At 35.3% G+C, this 20,420-nt stretch overlaps 1 protein-coding gene and 1 pseudogene across 1 annotated transcript; both read left to right on the forward strand.

Moving 5' to 3' along the window:
- The first annotated feature begins 587 nt into the window (after nt 1-587).
- Nucleotides 588-10,994, forward strand: LOC18437778 (putative phospholipid hydroperoxide glutathione peroxidase). Its single transcript, XM_006847977.4, has 6 exons — nt 588-838; nt 1,138-1,214; nt 1,523-1,584; nt 5,894-6,012; nt 9,299-9,466; nt 10,644-10,994. Exons 1-6 carry the CDS (start codon nt 785-787, stop codon nt 10,674-10,676), a joined length of 513 nt encoding a protein of 170 aa, XP_006848040.1. The 5' UTR covers nt 588-784; the 3' UTR covers nt 10,677-10,994.
- Nucleotides 10,995-12,288: 1,294 nt separating this feature from the next.
- LOC148780706 (vinorine hydroxylase pseudogene) lies at nt 12,289-14,216 on the forward strand (annotated as a pseudogene).
- Nucleotides 14,217-20,420: the final 6,204 nt, after the last annotated feature.

Raw genomic sequence — 20,420 nt, forward strand, 5'->3', positions numbered from 1 at the left:
TTTTATTTTTTTTATACAAATTGTATAAATATGAAATTTGGTACATGCCATCTTGTCATTGGGACGCACCTATAAAAAATATTTAAAATAATTTTCCGATAAAATATAATTACCAAAATACATATTGAATCTTTCAAGGGTATTTTGATAATTTTATTTTATTGAAAATATTTTTTTTTATATTTTTTGCTAGTGCGAGTTTAATAGTGTATTGGACGTATAAAATTTGGTGTCAAAATAGTTTATAAAAAAAAATTAAAAATAAAAGAGTATAGAGGTATGACATTGTGATCGAGACAATCTTAACCTTCCATTCAAAATGAACGGTTGGATAAAAGGAAGTATATAAGTTGTATGGCGTAGAATAAACATAGAAAGCGTACCCGATAATCCTATTTTTTATTTCCGTCGAACATGCGATTATACTTGGAGCTAAGGACTATAGTGTAGTCAAATGATCAAAACGAGAGGTCATTTTGACCAAAGTTAGGGGTGTCATAAGGGAATTCTTGGTCACGAGTTGTCTTTTTCTCAACAGTAGAACCAAACTCCTCACGCTCTAAAATCTCCCCCCCCCCCTTCTCTCTCTCTGGACTTGAACAAAACTCTATTTACTGTTCTCTCTCTGCAATCTGAAAATAAATTGCTTCCATTTCTCCCACGCTTATCTCTCGACACATTTTCTGCACTCATTAAATCTCTCTTTCTCTCTCTCTACCTCTCTCTACATATAAACCTTCCATAGAGCTTAGAACTCATTGGTCATTTCATTCTAATTCTAGTGATGGGTGCGAGTCATTCGAGCCCTACTGGCTCTATCCATGACTTCACAGTCAAGGTTACAATCCTCCTTATTCTCTTTATCCTTCCTTTTGTTCCTCTTTCCATTTCGGTTTATTTGTTTTATTGCTTGCTTTTTCACTGGTAGGTTGATGTTCTCGTCTATGTCTATGGAAACTCTTTTCAGTAGTAAATTAATTTGCAATATATTCTTCAAAATAATCAATAAAAAACTGTTGTTTTTTTCGAATTTTATTGAAGTGTTGGGGCTTTGGCAGGTTTTTGAAATATGTTCTCCTGAATTATAATAAAAAAGCTGTTATTGTTTTGAATTTTCAAGTATTGGGTTTTTTGCAGGATGCGAAGGGAAATGATGTTGATTTAAGCATTTACAAAGGGAAGGCTCTTCTGGTAGTAAATGTTGCTTCGGAATGGTACCTTTTTTTGTGCTTTTTTTTTAGCTGGTTAATTTTGCATATTGTTTAGTTATTTGGAATTTGGAATTCTGTGAGGAATTTGGAGATCTTGAGCTTAATTCTGATCTCTGTCTCTCTCTTTCTCTCGTTCTTATGCATAATTTCCCCGTCATTTTTTTTCCCTTCGCCTTATTTTCATGTTTGCAGTCTTCTATCTCTCTTCCCCCTCTATTTTGCTCTCGTAAGGTTTTGCTTCTTTTTTTTTCGCGAAGCTGAATCAACAATTCTGTTTCTCAAATCGGGCTCTGGATTATCTGTTGTTGCAGCGGATTAACTAATTCTAACTACAAGCAATTGAACGAGCTCTACCCTAAGTACAAAGATCAAGGTTTGAATCTCTCTCTCTCTAGGTTTCCATCCCCACTGATCTACCCAAAAAAATAATCTCTCTCTCTCTCTCTTTCTCTCTCTCCTCTCTCTCCCCTTCTGTGAGCGCGTGCGTCGTCATGTCATGCTGTGTTTAATATTTCTTTTCCCTTTACCTTCATCTCTTATGGAATTTCAACTGTTAATTTCTATTTATGTAAAAAATTATCTTGTCAAACATATCAATACTAACTGTTTTCATGGCTGATCTACAGTTCTTATTTTACCAATGTTCTATTAATCCGCTTGGGCCTTGGACTTGGCCCTGGCACTAGCCAAATTACTTGGCTCAGCACTAGCCAAATTACTTGGCTCAGTCCTCAACAAGGCAAAACATGCCCAAAAATGAAAGGAAGTGGTTCAAAATAATTAAAAATCAGTAAAACCTGAAATAAGTTAAAAAAAAAACGAAAACTTTGTAAAAGGTGAAAAAAGTATATGAAAGATGGATTTTTGAAAATTTTGCTCTATAGTTTGAAATAATTCAGAGAAATCCAAGAAAATGGAAATAAAAATTAAAGCATATAATAAGAAAAGTTCACAATCATCATTAAAAATATAAAACTCATGTATAAACATATTTCTAAATCACTTTTTTCTTTTTAATATTTCTAAATAACTTATTAGTGACTTATTAAGAAATTTTTTAATTTAATTAACATATTTTAAGAAGCGCGAGTTGGAAACAAAATCTTGCCTAGGCAGAATGCCAAGGCCTAGTTTCTCTGCCCATTCCGAGTTAACTCCGTCGAGTATTAGAACAATGTATTTTACAAGGTTCATTGATTCTCAATGAAAGGTGACTTCTACTCCTTTTGACCATATATTGGGAAGGGCCATAAGTGAGATGTTAGGTCAAGTAGTAATTTGAGGAAAGGCCTTGCTTATGGATGTTGGAATGGACTCTGATATTCTTTCCTGTTCATGCGTGTGTCTAAGATAAATTTATCTCTTTTTTTTTGACAACTCTAAATCCAATGCTTTCTCTTGCACGATATATATGAAAAAACAAATTTATCTCTTATTCAGGAAAATTCTCTCTTAATTAGGAGTATGGTTGTAGAGTTGGATAGTTCCCAAGTTCATAATTAGGATACTTCTGTGTGTGAGTAAGCCTCAAAATTGCTTGAAGAATTTGATGTTTTGACTCTGGAGAGGAGGTTGGATACTTCTGGAATGCACCTTTGTTTTGTTGGGCTTTCATAGTATATAGTTTTCGTTATTAAGCCAGAGCTAAAGGGTGGACATGTGGTATTCAACTAGAATAGGACCCTACCAAGAGAGAGTTTAGGGTGGTACCTATTGTGGGAATCCCTACAGAAACAGGTTCTAGGGTAGGGTAACTTCTAATTTAACTATCTTTCACTTCTTGTACTCTCTTATTCAAATGTAATTTGAAGATAAAGCTCCTCCAATCACAAACATCGTACCTTTTAGATGTTACTTTTATCTCTTCATATGAGCTCTCTAATGCAAATCCTTTTTTGAAAAAGAAACTCTCCATGTAATGAAAACTTATCTTTAATTCATTTAAGAAACAAAGTAATATAATTTTATATCGAAAATATTTTACCAATTACAGTTTACATGTAACATTTATTCAAAATAAAGTTTGATATAGTAAATCGAAGGATTGAAGATAAGTTTGTATTTTTATCGCTTCATATGAGCTCTCTAATGCAAATCCTTTTTTGAAAAAGAAACTCTCCATGTAATGAAAACTTATCTTTAATTCATTTAAGAAATGAAGTAATATAATTTTATCCAAAATATTTTACCAATTACAGTTTACATGTAACATTTATTCAATATAAAATTTGATATAGTAAATCGAAGGATTGAAGAACAGTTTGTATTTTTATCTCTTCATATGAGCTCTCTAATGCAAATCCTTTTTTGAAAAAGAAACTCTCCATGTAATGAAAACTTATCTTTAATTCATTTAAGAAACGAAGTAATATAATTTTATCCAAAATATTTTACCAATTACAGTTTACATGTAACATTTATTCAAAATAAAGTTTGATATAGTAAATCGAAGGATTGAAGATAAGTTTGTATTTTATCTATGTTGCTTTAATTACACTTGTAAAGCATGTGCATCCCACTAGTTCTAGTTTGGGTGAGACTTACTGGCATTTAAGTCCCGTACTAGTCCCACATTCTATATTACGGTTTGTTACGTTGGAAATTTTGTAGGCAAGCTTTCCTCTGAAGTGGTGGATGTTGAAATGACTTAGGCTACAGAGAAGCAAATCAAGCAAATAGTGCTTTAATGATTGATAATCAAATATTTTGCATGCAAGTATAGATACCCACGATAATCAGAAAATCAAAGCAAGATGCAACTTTTATTATGGCCTCACCTGAACCATGCATGCAAATGGCCATTCTACACTTCCTCCTTTACTTGTTTTCCCCTGTTTTTAGTGACACAAAATAGCAATGTAAAAGATATGGAATGAGCTCATCAAGCTACTGTAATCTAGTCAAAATCTTGGCAATGATTGTGTGGCAGAGAGTGCTGCAACTAGCCTAATGGTTGAAGACGATTCTCTGTGAAATGCGTTAAGAAAACTTGCAGGTATTGGGTAGAAAGAGAATCCAAAAACAAGTAATTTGACTGTCCAAGCTTGCAGTGGTAAAATCAGCATTTTGTTACAGGTTTGGTACACCTTTGGACACAAGGCACCTTTGGAAACAGCAATAGAGTAGCATGAGAAGAGAGAGAGAGAAGGTCTAGTGAATATAGTCTTCAAATAACAGCCAATGTATTTTTTTATAAAGCTCCCCTTGGTGAAATGCATGCCTATGGCTAGGCTAAATGACATGCAAATAGCGACTAAGTTAGCCTTGTAAAACTGTAGATTTGAAGTAATTTCGGTCAGTTGGTCGAGTTAATTTTGAAAAAACACACGAGTGTTGCATGTGTGGGATCACAAAGGTCATCTGCGGTCTAAATCTGTGGCTACACATTTTGCGATGGTGGTCCATAGATTCTGCTGCAGTCATCTGTTGACACTGCCATGGTAGTGTGTTGAAGTCTATCAGGGTAGTCCATGGACTTGGCCACAGTCGAGGAATGAATAGTCATGGGCAGAAAAAGAACGGGCCATGGCCATATGTACATTAATCATCACCGTCCTCATCATCATCATCTAAATCTTATCCTAACTATTTAGGGTTGGTCACACGAATCATGTTGTGCCATTCTACTCTATCAAGGGTCATACCCTTGGTTAGACCATAGGTCATCATATCTTTTCTCTCTACTTCTATCCATGTCCTTTTAGGCCTTCCTTTGCCTTTTTAGAGCCTTTCACTTGAACCAAATCGGTCATCCTAACCGGTTATGTATTAGACCTACGCTGCATATGGCTGGCCCACCTAAATTGATTGTTCCTCATCCTATCAGTGACTATTTGACATGTCATTTTTGCCAAGTCGGCATGAGTGACTAGTTTGCATGTCGTTTGCGATTGTTAGCTTACCCATAGACACCATTTTATGGATTAGGGCTTTATGTGGAAGGCATGAGCTGCTGGTTTGAGGGCTATCTTGCACTAAGTCTTCTCTTTCTTAATACTCTCTCACTCTTCTCAGAGGTGCCTAGAGTCCAGGGTGTACCCAAGCCTTGCAAGGACACCCCGATTCTGTCATAGGACAAGCTTGGGTTGCCACATTGGTTGCTTTCTGTACCTCATGAGATCCTTGGTTGTTGGGGGCTGCTTGTTCATTAGATTGAGTGGCATGGATATGTGCTAGATGTATACCGATTTCGTGAGTCTTTTATCGATCTATGTGTAGAATTCTCTATGATGGGGGTACGGTTCACCAAATGGCAAGGTAGATACGATGGATCCATTCCACCCCATTGCACGTATCATTCTTAGGTTGTTCATTTTAGGAGACAAGATTCTAACATGGAATCATATTTAGAATATGGGCTTTCAACTATTGGATTTTGTAGGTTGAGTTGAGAGGCAGTGGAGAGAGTGAGAGTATCTTTTCGTTCATTGTGATTTGTATCATTCCAATCCTCTCTTCCTTCCTCTCCCTCCCTCCCTCTCTCTCTCTCTCTCTCTCTCTCTCTCTCTCTCTTTCTCTCTCTCTCTCAATTCGTGTCTCTTGCAAATCTTTTCTTTTTTGTTAATTTTTTCTTTTTTCCTCCCTATTTTTCTTTCATGTATCAAAGGTTTGGAGGCAAGTATGCACGAAGATTTGTTTATGGGAGTTTATTTGGTTTCCATAATTATTTTTGGCTTTTGTAGGTTTCGAGATATTAGCTTTTCCTTGCAATCAGTTCCGTGGTCAGGAGCCAGGGACCAATGAGCAGATTGTGGAGACCGCTTGCACTCGCTTCAAAGCTGAGTTTCCAATATTTGGCAAGGTAAGACTTGAATTCCTACTATTCTGTAGATTATGAAATAAGTCATTCTTATCTCTGGGATGTCCAATCGTATTCATCAACCTCTATTTATGTTAGTATCTCTGTTGATTGATAGACATGATAAACTGTGCAGCTTATGAAATGATTCAAAATGAGATGGTATTAGCTTTCACAAGCTCTGGGTACTTTAAGGATGTTTGGCTCATTTCCAAACATAATCATTACATTCCTATTTTTGGGAAAGGCTAAAGATGCTTTCCTGCCCTTATCAATTTCTCTACACTCTCATCCTGACTATTACTGTGACACCATTTTCTCTTTGAAACATAGAAAAACAGTACCTCTCCATCCTTTCATTTGAAAAATAAATGGAAGAAGCACTGGCCCTGAAAAAGATATTTCTTGATTTGCTGCTTCAAGTTTATATATTCAGGGTGCTATCCTCCTTTATTCAATGGGATTTACATCAATAAATGCACACCCAGTTTTTTTCAACTCTATTATATGGATAGGTTGGTGGTTTGCAGTAAGGCTTGTTTACTTATCTGGATGGCTCTTTTTTGCTGCTTGCTTAGCAGTGTTAAGTTTTTTAGAGTGTAGTCAACTAGCTAGATTTTTTAAATTGATGAAAGTTGATTGAAATCGATTGGTCTGGTCAAATATTTGGTTAACTCCTTGAATTTTGGGGTTTGAGGACCTCTGAAAACTCCTAGAACGATATGAAGGCTAAAAAGAAAAAAGATATGGTAATAGATTTGACTTGATTCCTATGAGTATCTCTTTCATACTTGATCTGTTGCTCAAACTGAAACTTCCAAAAAATTTTCTTGACAAACAGCATCTTAGTTCTACACTTCTTTTGGCCTCAGGTTTGGTTTGAGACGAGGGTTAATTGGAGTATATACTGGTGATGAATTTGTGTCTTAGCATTTTGAGCTTTATAAGTACTAATTACTTTTAGAAAGTTTTCATGTGGGGTTATTTGTTTTTTACAAATGGTTTCTGTGTCTATCCTAATTTGTCTGCAATATTTTATCATTGATGATTGACTATTCCCTCTTTATGATCCTTCCTAAATATCCATACTTTCCCCTTTCTCTTCCTTAAAAATAAAATAAGGAGAATATCTTTTGAGGGATCATAATCCCTTACAAAATCATTAAGGAGGTCAAAACATCCTTATTAGTTGTCATTTTACTTAGCTACCTCCTCAAAAATATAGTTAAAAATGTGTCTAAATCACCCTTGTTTAGGGTTAGGAACCCTAAACAAGCAGGGGAATTATAGTAATCTTACCCACCTAAGAGGGCCCCAACCAATAATGATGTTAACCCAACTTGTTCAAGGTTGGTCAAATTACCAAAAAAGCCCTACTTGTTCAAGGTTCTTAACCTTGAACATGGGCAATTTTGGCATTATTGAAAATGTCTTTTGTGGAGATGCCAAAGTGAAATGAAAATTAAAAAGTAAAGCCTCTAATATTAATTGGAATCTTTTGAACCCTATAATGATTTTGTAGGGTTTTGACCCCTCAAATGATAGTTTTCAATAAAAATATAATGAAAATTTGTGGAATGTGGTTTGCTCTACTCAATTTGGGGATATCTTAGTTCAACGCCAATAACTATACTTACCTCATATCTCAGCTCATAATAGTTACATGTCCCAAGAGAGTGTGTGACTGTTTATATAGTGTCTTTGGTGTTTTTGGGTAGTATCTCACTTATATAAGCTGCACAAATTCTTCTTGGAATTAACCTGCAATCTGTGCTTGGTCAAATTTCCTATTGAACTCTCTAGTTACTAACTTGATATCGCATTTCTTGCTTTGTGCTTCTCTTAGCTAATTTTGATTTCCCAAATGCTATGCTCAACTCTCTGATAGGCTAGACCTCTAGTAAGACCCACGTGATGAGTTTTTGAAAATATAATAGGCTAGACCTTCAATAGGCTCTCTCACTAATGAACTTGCACGTTCAAGCATGTGCATGATTAATATATGGTTTGCAAACTTTCTACCCTCTCTCTAACTTTATCTCTCTCCGTGCACATGTATTATGATATATAGCAACTACACTATTCAAAAATTCGGCCGCCCGACCGCCTAGGCTGCTGCCTAGGCAAAAAAATTCAAAAAATGCCTAGCCGCTGTCTGGGCGGGGTCATTATGCACGCTGTCTTTGGGCTGCCAAGCGCCGTCTAGGTGCTACTATCTAGGCACCTGCTTAGGCACCGCCCTGTGACACTTTGCGGATGGGCGGGAAAAAACTTCGTTTAGGGTCAAAATTTTTAAGTTTTTAGGGGGGAAAATGGGTTTTGGGGGGTATTCTAAACCCCCAAAACAAAATCCGTGGCGTTTAGGGTGAGAAAACCCTCCAAAAACCACTCTTTTGTGATTTAACGAAAGATCGATAATTTTTTTATTTTTTCGATGTCTTCCCAAAACAAAGGCAATAGTTTGTGGGTAGATTTGGAGCTTCTAGTAGTTGATTTTGAGAACTTTTGGCAACCCAATAAATGAGGTTTGCACCTACATCGATTTGATTTTGATATTTTTAAAGTATTATCATATTTGGAAGAGGGTTTTGATTTTATTTTGCTACAATATATTATGATGTGAATCATGTGTATTTTCTTTTACTTTTTTTTTCCGCTTACAATATATTTACATGTTTGTAGGTTAAAGATTGATTAATTGAATTTTTTCTCATTTGGACGATAAAATTGTGCATATATTTTATTCTTTTATGAATAGTTGATTCCTTTTTTGTACAATGTGTCATTTTTCGTTATTTTATTATTTTTGTTTTTTTTATTTGATAAATAAATGATTATGTATTTATGTGATATCTTAATGAATTTAAGTCTTAATTCTTAAAGTGAAACTAGGATCTTATATATTCATTTAAGTCTTATTGTAAAGTAATATTAATTCATATTGTTTTGAAACTAACATCTTAATGATATCATATCATATATCTTAATTCTTAATTATATGATATCTTAATGAGTAAAGTCTTATTGTAAAACTAAGACAGTAACATCTTAATCTTATATATTCATATAGAACTCATATCAAGGGGGGAGAGAGGGGGGAGGGGGCTTTCAATTTTTTTGAGGATTGTAAGGGTACCTGGTTCCTGGGCTGGCGCCCGGCTGCTTAGGCGGTAGGCACCTAAAACGTGTAGGCACCTGAATCCGTATTTTTGAACATTTATATTAAACTTTTTTCTTACTTAGGAAACATCAAATTTTTTTCTTAGCTATCTGACAAATTCATGCACAGATTGATGTGAATGGCAAGAATGCTGTACCTGTTTATAAGTTCTTGAAATCAAGCAAAACTGGTTTCTTCGGTGAGGGTATCAAGTGGAACTTCACCAAATTTTTGGTTGACAAAGATGGGCATGTAGTGGCCCGATATGCGCCCACCACTTCTCCATCGAGCATTGAGGTTAGAAGCTCACACTTTGCCTCCATTTTAAAGGTGTATGGTTTTTGGTTAATTTTGCATGGGAATTGGAATCATGGGTTGCATTTCAGTGTAAGAAACAGGGGTTTCTATCAGCATGGTTTTTAAGTTTATACCTTTTCTTTGCCTAGAGTATACATGCTGTGTGTGTATAGTTTGAAGATTCTAAGCGGAAGGGCTTATACTATATCATAAACTCAATAGGCCAACTCTTTTGAGCATATCTTTTTTTTTGAACGTTTGTTTGGAGCACGTAGTTGAGCGCACATATTTGCAACAATTGTAGCAATTCCTTTTTTTTTTTTTTTTTGGTGGGGGGTGTGGTGAGGGATTCTAACATGCAACGCTAGCCTTTTATTTTTAGATCCTTCAATCTAGTTTGTCGGGCTTATACCATTCCATAGGCTGGTGGCATCATAAACACACACACATTTATGTTTGTATGTATGGCAAAGGGTTACGCTAGCCAATAGGCTAGCATTATTATAGCTCGTCTAACCCCATTTTGGTGTTTATCTTTTTAAGGCCATTATTTGTATACACATCCTCTTGATGTCAGCCAACGTCCACAAAAATATTTGAAAAAAACCAAAAAAATAGTTTTTGGAGAGAGTGAATATGGTAGTTTGTCTGTGTTAATGCATGTTAGACAAGTTAGATGTGATCATAATCATGTTTTCTTGCAATAGTTCATTCTAATCTTTTTGGACATCAACAAAAAAAATGACCCTAAAAAAATGAAACTAGCACAAAGTTGGAGGGTAGGTGAACTTATGCAGTATTGCTCAAATCTTCTTCAAATATGTGTGTGTGTGATAGGCACCTAGCAGATGACTTGGACTAGACGCCATAGATTGTAGATAATATTAAGGGAAGTTTATCAAATTGTCTGTAAGAGATGAATAATTTTACATATTTACCTATATATTTTTATTTAATTTCAAAATATCCATAGAGAAACACATGATTTTTGAGTTGGAATGGTTGCAAATGGGTAGAATGCTAAATAGTTCATCTCTTATAGATATTTCGATAAAATTTGTTCAACTCTTATGGATATTTTGATAAAATTTCCGAGTATTAATCTCTCTTAGAATGTACGGAGTCTCTCTCTCTCTCTCTCTCTCTGTAGGTAAACTGTTGTACATTGTCTTTGCAGAAGGATATAGAAAAGCTCATTGCAGCTGCCTGAAGTTCATCAAGGCACTACATCTGATTCAGTTTGCTCTCTTCTGTGGTATTGAATATTTGGGGTCTATGTTTTTTTTTGGAGCTTGTTTGAACTTAAATTTCATAGGTAATAAGGAAGGTCCAAATTCACAGTTATATGACTTGTTATGTTGATTAAATCTCCCAAAGGGTTGTTGTATAGCTGTGTATAATCGTTTGAGTTGTGGTGCTTGTATATTTTAAAAATGTAAGTTGATATAATGTAATTTTTTTCTATTTGATATGTAAAATGTGATTGGTGTACAACAAGAAATATATTTGGAGGTTGGGAAGTTCCAAAGCGTAGGTTGGGGATCTCAAAGTCGTTATGTTGACAATATAACGTACAAGTTAGTATAATATGCAGGTTAGGCTGGTATCTGCAAATTAAATAATATGACTTACAAGTTAATTGTATACTCCTTTGGTACATTATCCCTCACTACAAAGTTCCACTAAGAATTCAAATTTTAACCTTTTAAAGTACTCATTTAAATATAGGTAATTAAATTTTAGATTACATAAAAATACTATTAAGTAGGTATGTTTCTTTATGGATCGAGTATACAATGTGTTGTTAAGGGAGCACTCTAGAACAAACGTTTATGCAGTGAGATATGTTGGGGAGAGGGGTCAACAATAAATTATTTACATTTTTTCTTTTAAATGGCCAATATCTTTATTACAAAAGACCATAGCATCCTTATCTTTAATAATATGCCATATCGATAATATTTTTATTTAAAATGGGCATTTTAATGTTATTTCCAAAGTTATTTATTATTAATTTCATATGTAAGTAAAACAATAGATATATAAAAAGCAGGTCTAATTATGCTTATTTAACTTAAATGGAATGTGATGATACCTAGATCCATAATATCTAGGAAAAGTTACATAGGCACATGGTTTCAACGCGTTTTATTACGGTGTGGTTCATATTTTTGTAAAAATTAGGGGGAGACCACCCCCAGCTGTGGCTTTTGTTTTTTTTTGGGTCCAAATTTTCTAATTGCCGGCATTTCCAACACAGGATAGGTGGGGAATCTTGTAAGTTTTTGGCCATAGTATCCAATACTGAATAGGCACGTTGTTGGGTGGTTGTGGTACTGGTCCAATGTCTTTAACACCAAACAAGCTTGTAGGAAAATGAATCATTCCGACAAATGTACTAATTAAGTTTGGAAAACTAGATGTTTATTTTGTATTCTTTCAACTGTAATGGCAAAAAAGTTATCAATCGTTCGAGAACTCTGGGGCTAAGTTAGGGGCAAGTTGTTCGAATCTTGGAAATTGTGATGCAACTCTACTCAATCTCATGGCACTAGTTTTATAGGGCATATGTATAATACTTTTGAAATATTTTCTTTTAAGTTGAACACATTAAATTCCCAAATTTTGAGGTCTTAAAAAACCTTGTAGCATAGGTTCTATCCGATGGAGCAAATGGACTGTATGGTCTCCCAGGAGCATAAAATCTTTTGAGTACTTTATTTCCCTGCCCATTAGAAGCCAAAGGGTAATCTTTTCACTGTTCTTGTGATCTTGTCTCCTCCTGCATATAAATAGTGCACATATCTCCTCATTTATAGTAAATGGATATAAGTTGGTCTCTAGGAGGCAAAGCCAAAGCCAAAGCCAAAGCACTAGCAGCCTCGCTACTGGTGGCGTGGCTCATAATTAGAATTCGCCTCCATGGCACCTCAACCAAAGGGAAAATCGCTGCCCAAGCCACCGGGGTGGCTGGTTATCGGCCACCTCCACCTGGTCATGGGCGACAAGTCCTCCCACAGTGTGCTCGCATTGCTGCCGATCGCCACGGCCTGATCATGAAGTTGCGAATGGGCCAGAAGCTGACCGTGGTGGTCAGTGATGTGGATATAGCAAGGGAGTGCCTCACCACAAATGACCGTGCCTTTGCCGCTCGCCCCAAGCTGGCCGTGGGTAGGATCCTCGGTTTTGACTACACCTCGATTGTTTGGCCCCCTACGGCCCATTGTGGCGGGACCTTCGCAAGGTATGCACACTTGAGCTGTTATCAACTCGTCGGCTTGAGACACTCAGCCATGTCCGAGATGAAGAGACCGTAAATTGCATAAAGAGATTATATGGGGTGTGGTAAGCAGGAAGAAAGGAGGAGGGCGATAAAGTGCAAATGGGCATCAGGGAGCACATGGTGGATATGGTGATAAATATTATCACAAGGATGGTTGGGGGAAGGAGCAGTTTGAGGCTGGGTCCTAAAGAGGAGGTTGTTGAGTTTAAGGAATTGGTGGAGGCGGCGTTCTATGTGGCTGGCTTGCCGAACTTGGGAGACGTTCTCCCGTGATTGGGCTTGATGGATCTACAGGGCTCCCAACAGGCCATGAAGACAGTGGCGGAGAAGATCAATGCCATTTCGTAATTGTGGTTGGACGAGCGGCGACAAGCAAAGCAAGGGGCGGTAGATGATGAGAAGGCCGTGGATTTCTTGGATGTTATGTTATCCTTGTCGGATGACCCGCAGATCGCTTCGCTCTCTGAATTGACTCCCCACAGGAGGGATATGATAATCAAGGCTACACTCCTGGTTAGTCCTCCTATTTTTACTTTTTTTTTTTATAATTCAGTAGGGAAAACAAGCCCTTGCCCCCTTTTTTTTTTTCTTTTTCTTTTTCTCTTTTTTTTTTTTAGAATTTTTTTGAGAAAATGAGGGGTTAGCTTTTTGAAGGTGTTAGTGAGGTGGTGTTAGTGGACTCTTAATAAATTCTATGTGGTAATGAGTGTATGCTATGAATTTCGTATTCAGTGCAACGGACACTTCTTCGGTGACGCTGGAATGGGCTCTGGCTGCTCTATTGAACAGTCCGGAGGCCATGAGGAAAGTGAAAGAGAAGCTCAACGTGAAGGTCGGAAAGGAAAGAAGGGTGGAGTAGGCCAACATAGCCTACCTCCCCTACCTACAGGCCATCATCAAGGAGGCACTGAGGCTGTACCCACCAGCCCCAATCCTCGTTCCACATGAATCCATGGAGGACTGCATGGTGGCCGGGTTCCATGTGCCTGCCGGCACCCAACTGATCATAAATGCATGGAAGATACATAGGGACCAGAGGTGGTGGGAGTGGCCACTTGAATTTGAGCCAGAGAGGTTCATAGGGAGCGAGGTGGATGTGAAGGGGCAACATTTTCAGCTCCTACCCTTTGGGGCCGGCCGGTGAGCATGTCCCAGCACCTCCCTCGTCCTATCAGTATTGTATTTGGCCCTGGGGCGCCTGCTCCATAGCTTTGATTGGCACCTCCCTCCTGGTTGCTCTTCACTTGACATGACCGAGGGCATGGGTCTCACCACCCCAAGGGCCTCACCTCTGGAAGCTCTCATGGAACCTTCTCTCCCCTTTAACTTACTGTGTGAGAATTGAAGACCTTAAAGCTTGTTTGTCTCATAATAGTTATCCCCTTCCATAGTGCGTAGTAACTTGGAGACTCTTAGTCGATAATCGGCTGGAATTCTTTTGATTCCTTACTGTCAAATCTACATATATGTCCCATCTCTCTTGTTTATATTTGAGTAACCTTTGATACTATGTTTATATAGTGTTGAATTATACAAGTCTTTTAAGTTAATCGCTGAACCTGACATATCTTGAGGGATTGTCTACAAAGAGGCTATTTATCTTTGGGTGCGGTTTGTATAGAGCCGAGACCCTAAATAATTAGAGTAAAGTGCACTTTCAAATAGTGTCGAGAAATGTGGTTCAATATTGGCAATCTTTGTGATAGCCTTAAAATATATTTCATCTTTAATTATAATATTTAAAGCTTCAAAGATAGTGTAGATCGAGCAGATCTATGAAAGCTTGAAAATCTTGAAAATTGACGGTCAAAAAATACGTTACAAGATGCACTATTTTCAAAACTTGAAATCTATTTTTTTCTCATGTCCATGCATGTTGATGATGAGATAATCAATTTGAGGATATTTGGGCATCAAAACAACCTTTTCTACTAAATTTTTTGATGTGGGCTCTAATTTGATTGTTTATAGCCTTTGCTCTATATGAACTGTTTCTTTTATCTTTTGTACATGGATGTCACAATCATTACCGGGCTTTAAATTTCAAAATAGGTAATTACAATAGTGTCATAGAATAGACATAAAGTTCCAAAAAATAATTTTCGAACTTTGTGACTCACCTTAAACCATCCAATTTGACATTTAATGAGCGAGAATGATAGTAACTTTCATGTACAAAAGATAAATGGTCTCTTCGTAGACAATCCCTTTTTAAAAGCGACAAATCGGCTTTATATCTTGCCAGGTATGAGCCTAGTTTTCCATCCCACATAAATCTCTCTTCTAAGACAGTAGTTCTCTTCAGGTAGAGATTTCCAACAAACCAGATATGTCTTAAAGTCATAACAATTTTCATCATAATGTTGGAGTAAATAGAAAAAGAGTAGCAGGTTTTATGTAGTCATTTCCAACGTTTATGCTTTGGCTGGAGAAAATGTTGGTAAAGTGGATCATTGGTTTATGGAAAATTTTCCATGGGCCTCGGACTTTCTTGTGTCCTGACTTTGTTTGCTTTTGTAAAAACTAAAAAGTCTCATGGTTATTTCCCTTTTCAATTTGCAATTCAGCGTTATCAGATCTTTGTCTCAACTACTTGAGGTCGATATGCAAGGAGTAAACACTTACACGAAGCCTTCTATCTATCATAAATTTTATTTGTTTTTTTTGTACAATACAACATTGCAATGAAATTTAATCCACAGAGTATAATCAAGGTGCTATGAAACACTTTAGTCAAGGGGCTATAAAAAACTTGACATGACCCAATACCCAAATTTGAACCTTTTTCATTTAACCGGTTACGATAAAAGGAAGATGTATGTGAGCTATTCGGTTTCGACATCGGACTAGTGCAGGGTGGCAACAGGTCGGACAAATGCAGGGTGGAAGATGTTCTCTCTCTAAAACTTTGAGATATTTTCTCTTTTTAAAACTTAAAATTTAAGATAGTTTTTTTCTCTAAAAGTTTTAAAATATTTTTTTCTAAAAAATTTTAAGTAGTTCCTCTCTCTAAGATTTAATGTAGTTTATTTCTCTAAAATTTTAAAATACTTCTCTTTTTAAAATTTTAAGATGCTCTCTCTAAAACTTTAAATTTGAGATAAATTTTCACTCCAAAAAAAATTCATGCACTTTCTCTCTCTAAAATTTGATATAGTTTCCCTTTCTAAAATTTTAATGGGTTTGTGAAAAAATTGGTCGTTTCCATGAAATGTCAATTCCACCTATTTTGGTGGAATTGAGATTTTCAAAATTTAGGCTTAAAATGAGTATTCAAAAATCATATAGAAAACTCAATTCCATTAGAAATGTCAATTCTAAATGAGCCAAACTCAAATTGGCCCGGCATTTTTTTAGGAAATGAATCTTAGAAATCTGAATCCAAGGAGCCAAACATGCACTAAATGAAGACAATAATTTATTAATTTGAATCCTTTATAAAAATACTATGTGATTTTTTTTTTTTTAACATGAAGTATATAAGGAAAAAGTTTATGTAAGGGCGAGCCCTAAACAATCAAATTAAGGTGCACCTCAAAAATTCTCCTAGGTGGCTGTTTCAACGCTAAAAAAACCTCAATCGATCATCTCAACCTCAACATGTATGGAAATGAGAAAAAAGATAGATTTCAAGTCTTGGAAATAGTGCATTTTATATGTATTATCTATACCATCATTTTTAAAATATTCAAGAGTTCATAGATTCGCTCGATCTACACTAATTTTTAATTGTTAAATTTATAATTAAAGCTGAAAATAAATTTTCAGGCCATCATAACGATTTTTGATATTGAAATAACATATTTCGGCACTAATTGAAAGTGTCCCTTACTTTGATTGTTTTGGGGACAAAGCCTTAGATAAACCACATCCACTATAAAAGCCTATTTAACAACATTAACAATCATTTTATTTAGCTTATACAGCATGTTCTGGCTGCAACATACATTAAATTAACATTTTTTTTGGGTAAGTCAATGGGGGAGAAGGCCCCCTACCCAAATTTTTTTATTAATAGGACAAAGAAGAACACATTATTTTACGACTCTATAATAAGGCAGTTGCTCCAAATCTTGTAATAATAGAAGAGAAAGAAAATCTGGGCGGACGACGGCGCCAAATTGTTGCACCTGCAAACTATATTCGTCTCACAAAAAACATGAGCAATAGTCTACATATGGGCCAAGAGCCTTGAACGACATTTGTCAACTATCGTTCATAAGCGCTGCAACGATCCTGAATAGTATGTACTAGCAAAGATGAATCACTTTCTATCTATATCAGAAAGCAGCCTATCTAGATAACTAAGAGAATACCTTCCTCAAGAACCTAAAACTCTGCATAATTATTAGACGCAACTCCAAAGTGTTTAGCGAACGCTGCCACAAATCCACCATTGCTATCTCTTATGATTCCACTACTTCATGCGAAACCAGAATTGTGCAAGAACGCACCATCAATATTCAATTTATAAAATTGAGGAATTGACCATGCAACTGGGACTAAGGATTTTGGCTTATGTTGGCGCCAATAGATATGTAAGGTTTCAATAACCGCATCTTCTGACAAATGGAAGACACATTTTTTAACTTCTGCTAGAGCCTTGACATGTGTAGTAATACAAATTACAATATGCTCCCTCCTTAAAGTGTTAGATCTAAAGAGTCATATGTTTTGCTCCTCCCACATATATCATATTGTTGTAAAAAAATAGCTGTCCAGATGTCAAGTAACCCCTATGATTTGAATTTGAAGACTAACAACCGGTAAAGAATATCCAAGATTGTAGAACCAGACGCAAATCTCTTGCTACACAACCAAGCTAAAGATCGCTAAACAGTCAGCAAAAGAGAACAATGAAACAAGAGGTGACATAGATCGTCCTCGTTGTTTCTACAAAAACAACAAATAGTATCTATGTGTATATCATTTTCAAGCAAAAGAGCTATTTCATATAATCTTTTTATTTGAAATTTTGAGATCCACCTAAAAATTACTAGATAAATTTTTTTAAAAAGAAAGTTTTGAGTTCTTGAAACCTTTAGATCTAACGTAAAAAAAAAAAAAGTTGGATGGCCTCTACTCAATCACATAGCAAATTTTATAGGGCATATGTACACTACTTTTGGAATTTTTCTTTAGCTTTTTACTTATGGGAAAAGTTTACATAGAGCCGAGGCTCTAAACAATCAAATTTGAGCCTACCTCAAAAATTTCACTAGAAGATGTTTTGATGCTCAAATATCTTTAAATTGATCATCCCGGCATCAAGATGCATAGACATGAGAAAAAAATGGATTTCAAGTTTTAGAATAGTGTATTTTGTAATGCATTTTTGGACCGTCAATTTTCAAGATTTTTAAGTTTTCATAGATCTGTCGATCTACACTATTTTTGAAGCTTTAAACTTTATAAATAAATATAAAAATATATTTTAAGGCTATCACAAAGATTTCTAGTATTAAAACCACATTTCTCAACACAGTTTGAAGGTAGGCTCTAATTTGATTCTTTAGAGCCTAGGCGCTATACAAACCGCACCAGGGTCTTTTTATTACTATTTAATATTATTTTTTACAAAAATTACGAGAAGCACCCCTCCCTCACCGTGCTTTTTTTTTCTAAGTTGCCCTGACAATAACAACACCGACCGGTGATAAACCCCACACACTCCGTAAATATTTGGGTACGGTTTGTATAGAGTTTAGGCTCTAAACAATCAAATTAAAGCCTACCTTCAAATAGAGTCGAGAAATGTAGTTTCAATACTAGAAATCTTTGTGATAGCCTTAAAATGTATTTCTATCTTTATTTATAAAGTTTAAAGCTTAAAAAATAGTGTAGATCGAGTAGATCTATGAAAACTTGAAATCTTGAAAATTGACGGTCAAAAAATGCATTATAAAATACACCATTTCCAAAACTTGAAATCCATTTTTTCTTATGTCCATGCACCTTGATGTCGAGATGATCATTTTGAGGATATTTGAGCATCAAAACAACATCTTCTAATGAAAATTTTTGGGGTAGGCTCTAATTTGATCGTTTAAAGCCCGGCTCTATGTAAACTTTTCCCTAAATATATTGTGGTTAAATAGAAAAGGAGACGTACTCCTACGGGAGTATAATATAAATTTACTCCTTTGGTAAAAAGACCTACTTTGGAGGATGGTTTAGAGCCTACTTAGGCTCTAGTTTAATTGTTTAGAGCCTTGGACTCTGTATAAACTTTTTTTTTTTTTTTTGTTAAACCCTGCCCAGCTTTATCAAAAGATATTACACTCCTTCAAGAGTATACTGTTCATTTATTCCCTTAAGTAATTGTATTTAGGATTAATTTAAAGAACCCAAATTTTTGGGATATAAGATCTTCAACCCATACATTAACCTCCACTAGTAGATTTATCTGCGTTGCACATAGAAATAGAATAAATAGAATAATATTAAATAATCAAATAGAAACAAATTAATAATGCATTGTTCAAAAAAAATAAAATAAAAAAATGCATTTTGAAATCCACATATTTGGTGAACTTTAAGCATTCATCACTATTTCTATGTCCCTAAATGTATACATTGGAGAGTGCAAACTGTAGACTATCAAATAAAAAACCAATAATGCATTGATGGAGCCAACGACGGCCCTTTTCGTAGAAAGCACATAGACATATATTCAATTGAGTAGATATATATTAAGGAAAATTGTTTCATGCTGGCTGGACCGCCTTTCTACATTATACGGTCCAAAAGTATAAAGTATCAATCTTAAAGATGGGAAGCAAATAGGTGGTCCATTTAAAAATAAGTGTAATTAACTGTCCAAATGTTTTCTCAATATAATTGTTATTTTTAGTTTTCAATTTTTTTTTTCATATTCATGATCTCCATGTTAAAGATTATATATTCTTTAAAACTTAGAATCAAATTATATTTAAAAACGGTTGAGAGAGAATCGTGGAGAGGAGGGGGGAGAAAGAGAGAATAAAAATTCTTAGAGACATTTAAGGAAAGACGTGAGTAAGACAGAAAAACACAACACGCACCTATCTATCTATCTATCTCTCTATCTAATTAAAATATAAAATATGGTATGTTTAGATAATAATAGAATGAGCAATGATCCAATGCAACAGTTGTATTATAGTAAAATGCAACAACACTTCTAGAAAACCATGTTTGTGATATTTGTATGACTCCAAAGTTTGCACACACACTCTCTTCATCTCAATAATCAATTCCCCTAAAAAAAAAAAAAAGTTCAATTTGAACCCTAGATATGGTCAAAATGAGTCCGCTCCAAAAACGAATCTAGATAATTCATTTGGTGAATTCCAAGATCTTAGCCTTTATAAACTCAAAATCATTTTTTTCTTTTATAACATTGTTCATCTAATGATAATAAAGCCATCCAAAAAAATTGAAAATGAAAAAATATTTCTAAGACCTAGATTTAAGCATCGCACCAAAATGAACGGCTTATGTTAGTTGGGCTAAAAAAATACTTTTTAAGTTGTGTTTTCAATTTTTTCTTTTTTTTGTGATTGTTCATTAGAATGAAAATAATGTATATTTCAAAATTTGGATCAAATAAATGGCCATAAGATGGTTTTTTAAGGTTATTGCATCATACTACTATACAACGGTTGCATGGAATCATTGCCCTAATAGAAT

Source organism: Amborella trichopoda, chromosome 8, assembly GCF_054954075.1.
Source record: "Amborella trichopoda isolate Santa Cruz 75 chromosome 8, AtrichopodaSantaCruz75HAP2 v2.0, whole genome shotgun sequence".
Classification (NCBI taxonomy): Eukaryota; Viridiplantae; Streptophyta; class Magnoliopsida; order Amborellales; family Amborellaceae; genus Amborella; species Amborella trichopoda.

What these genes read in the sequence shown, in the direction of transcription:
- LOC18437778 (XM_006847977.4), top strand. Translation starts at nt 785, where the DNA reads ATGGGTGCGAGTCATTCGAGCCCTACTGGCTCTATCCATGACTTCACA. An exon ending in AGTTTCCAATATTTGGCAAG is followed by an intron (nt 6,013 to 9,298) that starts GTAAGACTTGAA and finishes ATTCATGCACAG; the next exon opens with ATTGATGTGAATGGCAAGAA. An exon ending in CTTCTCCATCGAGCATTGAG is followed by an intron (nt 9,467 to 10,643) that starts GTTAGAAGCTCA and finishes TTGTCTTTGCAG; the next exon opens with AAGGATATAGAAAAGCTCAT.